The sequence below is a fragment of the Arvicanthis niloticus genome, chromosome 9, assembly GCF_011762505.2.
Source record: "Arvicanthis niloticus isolate mArvNil1 chromosome 9, mArvNil1.pat.X, whole genome shotgun sequence".
Lineage (NCBI taxonomy): Eukaryota > Metazoa > Chordata > Mammalia > Rodentia > Muridae > Arvicanthis > Arvicanthis niloticus.
Window position 1 is genome coordinate 65,760,353 of NC_047666.1, and position 9,946 is coordinate 65,770,298.

The 9,946-nt window shown below is 48.4% G+C and overlaps 2 protein-coding genes across 5 annotated transcripts in view; both read right to left on the reverse strand.

The window, feature by feature from the left end:
- The window catches only part of Tulp3 (TUB like protein 3), a 40,266-nt gene extending 37,632 nt beyond the window's left edge, over window positions 1–2,634 (reverse strand). Inside the window, exon 1 of the mRNA XM_034512448.2 lies at window positions 2,514–2,634. Coding sequence (XP_034368339.1) covers window positions 2,514–2,554 — 41 coding nt within the window. The 5' untranslated portion in view covers window positions 2,555–2,634. The remainder of the gene's footprint in view (window positions 1–2,513) is intronic.
- A 1,153-nt stretch (window positions 2,635–3,787) lies between these two features.
- Window positions 3,788–9,890, reverse strand: Rhno1 (RAD9-HUS1-RAD1 interacting nuclear orphan 1). Of its 4 annotated transcripts, none has more exons than XM_034511252.2 (3): window positions 9,807–9,890; window positions 6,234–6,482; window positions 3,788–5,015 (listed from the first exon to the last, which is right to left on the reverse strand). In XM_034511252.2, the coding sequence occupies exons 2-3, from the start codon at window positions 6,396–6,398 to the stop codon at window positions 4,473–4,475; spliced, it is 708 nt and encodes a 235-aa protein (XP_034367143.1). In that variant the 5' UTR covers window positions 6,399–6,482; window positions 9,807–9,890; the 3' UTR covers window positions 3,788–4,472. The 4 variants fall into 4 exon arrangements, with proteins under 4 accessions (XP_034367143.1, XP_076796737.1, XP_034367141.1 ...); XM_076940622.1 differs by lacking the exon at window positions 9,807–9,890 and adding an exon at window positions 9,665–9,790; XM_034511250.2 differs by lacking the exon at window positions 9,807–9,890 and adding an exon at window positions 9,370–9,656.
- Between the last annotated feature and the right edge of the window lie 56 nt (window positions 9,891–9,946).

The following is a 9,946-nucleotide window of genomic DNA, read 5'->3' on the forward strand; positions in this document are numbered from 1 at the left end:
AGCCATGAGACAAAGACCCCCCCCCCGAAACTGTTAATGATATTCCATTTGCTATACTTGCAGACAGGAGTCTAGCATAACCATCTTCAGAAAGGCTGCACCTAGCAACTGAGGGGAACAGATACAGAGACCCACAGGTAAACATTAGGTGGAGCTTAGGCGATCCTGTGGGAGAGAGGAAGGATTGAAGAAGCCAGAGGAGTCAAGGAAAAGAAAACCAACAGAATCAACTAACCTGGGTTCATAGGGGCTCACAGAGACTGAACCCCCAACCAGGGAACCTGCATGGGACTGACCTAGGCCCTCTGTACGTTTCTTACAGTTGTGTAGCTTGGTCTTTTTATAGGACTCCTACAGTTGTGTAGCTTGGTCTTTTTATAGGACTCCTAACAGTGGGAGCAGGGGCTGGTTCTGAGTCTGTTACCTAATTTGGGGACCCTTTCCTTCTACTGGGCTGCCTCCTCCAGCCTTAATAGTAGAGGAGGTGCCTAGTCTTACTGCAACTTGATACGCCATGGCTGGTTGACATCTATGGGAGGCCTGCCCTTTTCTGAAGAGAAAGGGAAGAGTGAATGGGAGGGAGGGGTGAGAGGGGAGGATGATACTGGGAGGAGAGGGGGCAGGGGAAACTTTGGTCAGGATATAAAGAAAATTTTAAACTTGAATGGGAGCAGAGAGAAGGGGGGGGGAGTCGGAGGGGGGAAGGAGAGAGGGAGAGGGAGGGAGAACACACCTAGTACACAAGTACATCCAGGTTTGGTGATACATGCCTACATGAAACACTTGGGGAGCTCAGGCAGGGAGGATTTTGAGTTTGAGGCTGGCCTGGATTCCTGGATTATACTGACATTCGGCCAAGTCAGTCTCTCTCAGAAACCTATTAATGACTACTTAAAAAGCAAGACAGTCACTGGCTTTTAGCAACAAATGACAGTGACAACCGCTGCATGCTCTACCTAGGGCAGGAGAAACTAGGGGCTCACACAGGCTCCTTCCCTGTCAATCAACTGGAAATCAGAGCTGGTTTCTTTCTTTGGAAGAAAAAGTGGGGGGGTGGGGAAGTGGGTGTGTGTGTGTGTGGGGAGACCTTAAAATTACTCCTTTAAGTTTCAAGTCCAGGAGGTGAAAAAAAATAACTGGCAGCTGGTCCCAATTTCAAAGTCAAGTCCTTGTTCTCTAAAATCATGAGTCATGGAAGGCGGAGTCAGATGGATCTCTTGAGTTCGAAGCTAGCCTGGCTTAAATATGGAGCCTCAGTCCTGCTACATAAAACCTATCAAATAAATAAATAAATAAATAAATAAATGAAATGAATTTCACTTCTCTAAAATCATTTAGTTAAAAACTAAATCCCTCAACTGAATGAGATATCATCTGGTTTCAACCAAACACATCGAATACTAACTTTACTAAGCCGACCTTATACTTGTAAATGTATTTTCTGTTCCCAAAATGGAGGTGGGAGTTGTAAACAAATTTCAGATAACAGCTATCATGTTTATAGAATTTATTTGATGAAAGATGAAAACAGATCAGCCTTGGGCGGCAGAGGTAGGGAATAAATGTTCACTCATCCTTATTATCTAGTTTGAGGGAAGCCTAGTCTGTATGAGACCAACGGAGAGCGGGGTCTCTATTCCGTCTTTGTAACTTTTTAAAAGATGGTTCAGATCTGTTAAAAACTAGTTTAAACTAGTTTACACGCCAAGTCTTTATCTGCTGTGGTAATAGAAGGTAAGGAAGAATGTAGTCGGCGTGTTTGGTTTCAACCCTCACACAATGCCAAAGTTTTTGAGCCCGTGATTTCACACGGTCCCCCATTAACTTTTCGTTAGCCTAGCTGACGAGAAATGAACAGGCTGAGATTGCAGCCTGTTTGTTCTCCCAAGCTCACTCTGTGAACCAGGCAAAAAGAGGGGTCTTGGTAGAGAAGCCAGGGGCACGAACAAGAGACCAAGAGTATGGAACAATCTAAACTAAGACAGACCTGATTGAAAGAACTCCTGGAACTCAGGGGAAGGAAGAAAGAAGAAAAGAACAGTTTTGCATTTTTCAGCTCTCGGACTCGTTCCAGAATTCCGCAATGACTGCCAAAAGCAACGGCCTTGGAACCAATTAACCATCACCCGCGACCTTCCGTTTCGACTCCCAGGAATGCCCTCCTTCCAGCTCAGTTCTGACCCAACTCGAGAGAGATTCGGAGAAGGGCGAACGCATTGCAAGTGAGGGAATCCAGACCCCAGGGGAGCCGGGCGAGCTGGTCTGGGGTAAACTCCAGGGGAGCGGCTCGAGAGTGCTGGCGGCGCGGAATGCACAGCGCACTGCAAGTGAGGGAGTGAGGGAATCGGAGGCCCTAAGGGAGCAGGGCGAGCGGGTTCGGGGTAAACTCCAGGAGAGCGACACGAGAGAGCTCTGGGGTGTGCACAGCGCCTGCCCAGCCTGGGGACCAGATCCTGGTCTCCGCCCTTGATCTTCCACCGTGGAGACCCCAGCCCGCCCCTCCGCCGCCTGACCTGTCCCCGCGGGGTCCGGGTGCGCAGCGCGCCGCCTCCATACCAGACCGACCGGTGGCATCAGCGTCCAGACCCCGAGACGCCGCCGCCCGGCTGGAGAGGATGGAGGAGGTCGGGCCCCGCCCCTGGCAACCACACCCCGCACTGTCGCCGACTCCCATTGGTCCAATACCCTCCGCTCCCCTCTTACTGGCAAATGGCGCTAGCCACGATGCTGGAGGGTTTCCAGGGGGCGGGAGGCACCGGGCAGCGAAGGCGCGTGCGCTAGAGCAGGGAGCAGCCCCTGGGGCTGGGTGGGAGCTGGTTCTCCGTGGAGTCTTCAGCTGCTCCACTCCGGGGGCCGCTCTCCCACAGTGCGATTCCCAGAACCCCACTGTGGCACTGAGACCATCCAGGGTGCTGCCAGGGTGTGGTCCTGGGGTTTTTGAACCTCTGGTCTGAAGCCTCGAAGTCTGACCACAAGGGCTTCAGGATACCTGAGGCCTTGAGCCTGACAAACCCCGGCTGAGGGATCCCTACTTGGGGACCAGCTTCAAATGTCCTTATTCACTGAGGGTAGCTGCTAAGCTGTCCTCTCTGCAGTAAATCATGCCTCCAGCCACCAGTGCCTTTGTGGCTCTGGTCCCTATAAGACCTTATGACCAGAACTACAGCATACAGACTTAATTAGTAAGGCCAAAGTCACACTGATGTTGAATCAAAAAATTCACTTAATAATGTATTTGAGACAGGAGCTCACTATACAGTCCTCGGCTGGTCTGGAACTCTGGGATTCCACTGCCTCTGTGGCCCTAGTGCTAGAATTAAAGGCATGTGCCATCATGCCCCAGGCTATTATATGTATGTTTCACCTACGTGTATATCTGCATATCATATGCATCCCTGGTGCTCAAGGCTGTCAGATACCCTGCAACTGGAGTTATCAATGACTGTGAGTCACCATGTGGGTCCTGGGAATAGAACTCATGCCTTCTGGGCATCTAGGGCTCATATCTACTGAGCCACCTCTCCAAGTCTCAGAAATTAATCTTTGAAAACTAGGGAATACAATACCTGCATACATAGGCTAGAAGAGCAGAACGTTGCACCCTCTTAGTCTCCCTCCCTGTGTGACCCTGGATTGTTTCATTTTTTTTGTGCTACAAATCTTCACTCATATAAGGGCAGCGTAGGCTCTGTTTTGGCCTAGAAGGGGTTGGATGCTAAATGAGTAGGGTTGAAAGAGATATTTGATTGAGTAAGAGGACCACTGAGTCAGGCAGGTCCACATTAACCACACTAGAATGTACACTTTATAGACACATAGAACAAGTTACTTACAAGAATTCATTTCTCCACCACGTGATAGCGTGATAGCGCCACATTTCTTCCACTGTGAACACAATGTCAAAGCACAAACGTAAACAACTCATCTGTCCCCTTCTCCCTGACCCCGCTGTATTCACCAGCACAGGCCTGGCCTGTGGCCCTTTGAGCCAAAGCTATAAGGGTAGCTGTCGACCATTAAAAACCAGAGCTCACTCTTGACTTTCTCCATCAGCAAAGCTGTTGCTGGGCCTCACAATCGGTACCAAAGATGAGGAATGGATTAGTTGGAGGCAGAAGACTAATGAGCACAGACCTTTATAGATGGGCATGCGGCCGCATCACTGACAAAGGTGGGGTTTTCTAAAAACTCAGGGCAGCCAATTATTTACAAATATTGTAAACAGTACAAGTACTTCAGAGGTTTAAACAGTTAATGTGAGAAAAATACCAATAGTTCATGACACTAAATTCAACTATTCCTGATGCAAGGTGGCTTAAAAAGCAAATCTAGAAACTGGATTCCAACTCTAGGCCTCTGGCTAAGTCGTTTTCCTACTGATGTTCCTTCCATTTCATCCTTTCAAACCAGAAGTGACTTGAGAAAGCCCCCCCACAGCAGCTTTGGGATGAACTGAAGTCTGTGCAGTCCAGTCAGGTCTTCACAAGGAACTGGCTTTTATCCAGCTTCCCCCTCTCCTTAAGGTAGGTAAACAGGTGCCTTCTGCGTCTCCAAGTGACTTTAATCCCATACTTCTCCTCAGGGGTGTCCTTGACCAGAACAGGCCCCGGCTCTGGACTGCTGGGAGTCCTAGGGCCAAGGATGGAGCTTGGAAGACTGTTCTCCTTCTGGTCTGGAGAAATGGGATCTTCTCTTAGAGAAGACTCCGGGGTCTGGATATCAGGGGGTAAGAACACATGAGGTAAGCTTTGAGGTACATGCACTGACAGTTCTCCACCGCTCTGGGGACTGAACAACGGCACTAAAGGCCTTCTGGGAGTGTCCTTTTCTGAGTTCTGGGGCTGCTCTCTGTTGGATAACAACAACGTCTCTGAATTGGAAGACTGTGGACTCTCAAAGGTTAGACGTGGAAACTTGCAGGTAGATCTCCGAGTTGGATGTCTTGCCTGGTCTCGGTGATGTTTCCGGTGTATCGGAAACCGGCTTTCTGCTGTTGTATCAAACTGAGGTAATACCTGTGCATTTAAAAAAAAAAAAAAAAAAGACGGTGGTGGTGGTGAGCCAACTACAAAGGAACAGTAAATGTGCAATATATATATATATATATATATATATATATATATATATACTGTGCACCATCCATATATATATATATATATATATATATATATATATATATATATATATATATATATGGTAAATGTGTACCATCCTTATTTTTGTCCAGAACCGTGAGGACTCACTACAATAAAGGACAAACACCCAACCAGCTATTGGTACAACAAGGCGGCAAGAGACCTGGGCCAGCTATCCAATCACTTGGTCCTTCAGGTTGCTCCTGAGGAAGGGAGGAGACAAGGCATCTCTCATCACCACACCAAACTGCTATCACTTGTTTAACTCTGTCCTTAAACTTTGTGAGAGCAGGGCTAGAAGGATCCTTGGGGGCAGAACCCATGTTTAGCATACTCAGTTCAGTCCCGAGCAAAACAAAGCCCTCAGGAAGGTGGGGACAAACAGACTTATCTCCAAGGCCTGGCTGAGGTCCTGGCAGAAGCTTTTCGGCAAATAATGAAGGGCAGCTCCACGGAAGCGGCTGTGGAGGAGTGAGGTCTGATACACATGTTTACTCAATCAATGCTTAGGGATTTCTTTTGTTAGACAGTCTCATCGTAAAGTCCAGGCCAGCCTTCACTTTGGGATCCTTCTGCCTCAGCCTCCCAAAGGCTGGATTTGCATATATTAGCATGTCTTTTTTTTTGTTTTGTTTTTGTTTGTTTTTTTTGTTTTTCAGACAGGGTTTCTCTGTATAGCCCTGGCTGTCCTGGAACTCACTCTGTAGACCAAGCTGGCCTCGAACTCAGAAATCCGCCTGCCTCTGCCTCCCAAGTGCTGGGATTAAAAGCGTGTGCCACCACCGCCCAGCAGCAAGTCATTTTTAAAGGAGTTTTCTCCACTAAGGTTAAGTCAACTTGTAGAGGATTCGTCATCTTTCTAGCTTCTTCACCCAGCTACTGGGTAGTGAAGTGTCCCATCAGAACTTTTCAGAGGAACCTGGCAGGGAAAACTCCAGTTCCGTATAATGCATATTTTGGTGTGAAGGAAGAAAAGAGGATAAATCAGACAATACCACAGCCAAGAAGACTATTTCCCTGTCCCTGCTCCAAAGGGATTAAGAGCCAGTATTCTGAAAACCCCAACACAGTAAAGGTCAAAGAATTGCCAGAACCTACCCAGGAAGTGATGGTGCTCTGATCAATGGGCTTGCAGGGCACCTGTACAGTGTGGGTAATGGGCTGCAGACGAGATTCATAACGGTGTCTGGGGCCCTCCAGTGGCTGTTGGTGGAATAGCAGCGGGGCTTTCTGGGACTGTCTGCGTCTCTTTTTGGGAGGCATTAATAGGTAAATGAAGAGTAGTTAGCAACCACATGATGCAGGTTGCCTTCCTGGTCTGGGTCAGGGTCCAGTTGCAAACCATGCCTGGAGAGAAGAAACAAAAGGGGAGATCATGTGGGGGACACCCCTCCCCAATTCTTCATGACATCAGGTTAGCCAATCTACCAGAAACTACTAATCAGACCTCAGGTTGTAGGGAAAACAGCTTCCTACACCAGATGAGAAACATACTATCTTATCGATATCAACAAAACTCATTCAATGAGCATCTGCTGAGGGCCAGGAATTAAAGATGAGCAAGTACTTATTCACAGTACTGAGTACTAAGTGATACGTAGATGTCCCTGTTTTTGAGGCACAGTGAGTGGTACAGCAGTTGCCTCACGTGCATAAAGCCATAAGTTTCAGTCCCCAGAACTGCAAAAGAGGGAATGGTGGAAAGGAAGAAGAAAAAGAAGAGAGCTGACCAGAAGGAAACAATCACATCTCAGTACAGTACGGTTCACTTCAGTTCACGACAGAGAAAACTTTCTGGGTAAGAACACCTGACCTGTAGGACAAATTAAAAGCAGGAAGGTCACTGGAGGCTGATGAACAGCACATACAAAGACGGTTACAGCTGGGCATGGGGGCACATGGTTAGCCCAACTGAGGCAAGACATCAGGCATTCAAGTCCAGCTTGGGCTACACACAAAAACTTCTCAAAAGCCAAGCCAAGCCAAGCCGGATGTGGTGGGGCATGTCCATGATCTCAGCCCTTAGGAAGGGAGGCAGGAGGCTCAGAAGCTCAAGGTAGCCCTTGGCTAGTGAGAGACCACCCTGAGTTACATGAAATCTTACACAACAAGAAATTCTGTCTTGTGAATTCAGAGATTACAAGCACAGTATAGACAGAGTATGAAAGACAGCTCAGCAGTATAAAAAACAAAAAATCTTGGGGTTGGAGAGATGGCTCAGAGGTTAGGAGCACTGGCTGTTGTTCTTCCAGAGGTCCTGAGTTCAATTTCCAGCAACCACATGGTGGCTCACAACCATCTGTAATGGGATCTGATGCCCTCTTCTGGTGTGTCTGAAGACAGCTAACTCACATATATGAAATAAATAAATAAACAAATAAAAATGATTTATTTTTTAAAAAAGAAAGAAAGAAAAACTTGCCTTAAAAATCAAGGGCTTGATAGATCCCCAGAACTCACAAAAAAGTAGAGGGCCCAAAGCAATTCCCAAAAGATATCCTTTGACATCCACATGTATGGCATGAGTCCCCCTCACATGCATGTGTCCTCACACACAATGTCACTATCTGTGAGGCTGTGACTGTCTGGCTAACAAAATAAAAAAGGAAAAGAGACTAGGTGTGGTAACATCCATCTTAAGTCCCAGCATTCAGGAGGCAGATCTCTCTGAGCTGGAGATCAACCTGGTCTATCTAGTGAGTTCCATGCCAGTAGGGGATACAAGTGAGACCCTATTTAAAAAGAAAAAGGATGAATGACAAAAAAACATTAGACATGGTGTCAACATTAGGTCTGAAAACCAGGTGAGGCCTCATGAGTGGGGGGCTGAGTTGAGTAATCACTAGAGATTGTCAAACAGAAGCTTGTGACCGCATCTAGGCTTTGTTAAAAGACAAATAAAAAAATAACAAAAGGAAACAGCCCACAGATTCTCTAGACTATGAAAAGCCATCAACTGGGGTATGGAAGGGGCCTCGTGTACTTAGCAGCCAGCTGGTCCAATCCTGATGATGTGGGCCTATCAATTCCCCTGCCCTTGCATGATTCTGAAGAAAATATATTCTTTTCGGTTTTCAGACTGAACCCCAGGCCTCAGCATGTGAGGCAACAACTGCAGCCCTTGGCTGTATACCGGCCCTCTTCTAATTATTTTGGCTTTTGTGAGACAGGCTTCAAATGCACCCTCTCTCCCTCTCAAGTGCTGGGATCACAGGCACGCCCAGCTGGTTTAGGTGCTTTTTCTATTGCCGTCAGAAAATTCCCTGGGAAGGCAAGTTAAGGAAAGGGCTTATTTTGGCTCACAGTTCCAGGGTACAGTCCTTCGCGTTGGGGAGTCATAGCAGCTGGAACTTGAAGGCAGCTGGGCACACTTAAGCAGTCAGGAAGCAGATGAATTCTCCGGCTCAGCTTGCTCTTAGTCAGTCCAGGTCATGAAATGAGACCACATCCCATCTCAGCCTAATCTAAATACTCTCTTGTAGATGCACCCAAACAAAATCTAAGTCAGGTTTTGACTTCTGTAAGTCAAACTTTGCCTATTTTATTAATTTTGAGATAGTCTCACTATATAGCCTTGGCTAACCTGGGGCTCACTATGTAGACCTGGCTGGCCTGGAACTCACAGAGATCTGCCTGCCTCTGCCTCCTGGGTGCTGGGATTAAAGGCGTGAGCCACCACACTCAGTTCACTTTTCAGTCTTATTATGTAGCCCCAGACTGGCCTGGTTCTGAGACCCTTTTGTCTCTCGCCAGGATTACTGGTACGCGCCATACGCCTAGCTGATTACAACTTTTGACTGGGTTCCTTTAATTATTAGATAAGAACAAAATTCAGAAAGGCAAAGGCTCTGCTTCCTGTCTCACAGCATACCGCACTCCCCACGCCTTAGTTCAAATCCCCGTGACCTTCAGCCTTTGAATTCACCAGGCCTTCTCCGGTCATAGCAATTCTTAATCTATCCACTTCAAGGTTTCTCTCCTTTCTGTGTAATGAGTAACAGATCTTACACCCTATTCTCAGCTCATTTTTAAAAAAGAAAAGGAACGGGAAAAAAAGAAAAGAAAAGAAAAGCTTTCCTGTCCTAAGTCAAGATTTTCTCATGAAAATAAACATTCAAAGTTATCACAGGAGGCTGCGAGAGGGCGAGCCAGTGACCCCCAGCTCCTCCGAAGGCAGATACACGAGGATCGAGAATTCTACACATGGGGAGACCTTGTGTCAGACAAAACCCACCGGCCTCTAACTTGTTCCTCCGTAGCTAGAATTCTACCGATCTGTTTATCTCATTCTGTGCTCCCTCGCCATCAGACGGTGGGCGCCCGGGTCTGCCACTCTATTAAAGTCTGTCGAGGGAATAAATGATCGTCTGGACACCTTGGGGCTGGGCCCGCGAAGGGGGCGGCCACAGACAGGGGCGGGGCGTAGGCACGTAACCGCAAGTCTAGGGCAGAAACCCAAGCCGGAGCCCACGCAGCCGCGAGGGCTGAGCCGGGCGGGGGACGCAGGGGTAGCAGAGTGGGTAGCTAACCCGGGGAGTGGCGTACGCTGTCCCGGAAGGACGTCGACCACGGAGGCAGGGCGGTCCGGGGCGGGGCGGAGCAGGCTGCTGGCCGCCGTCCGCGCGTCCCCGCGTCCCTCCCGCCGCCCCTCGAGCCCCGGGGACGCCTTACCCGCCCTCCCGGCCGCGGCCGCCGCTCCTCAGGACGCCGAGCGTTCCGGGCCGGAACCCGGAGACAAGCCGGTGCCGATTGGCGACGCTCCGTCACGTGACCGCAACGCTCCGCCGGCGCCAATTTCAAACAGCGGAACA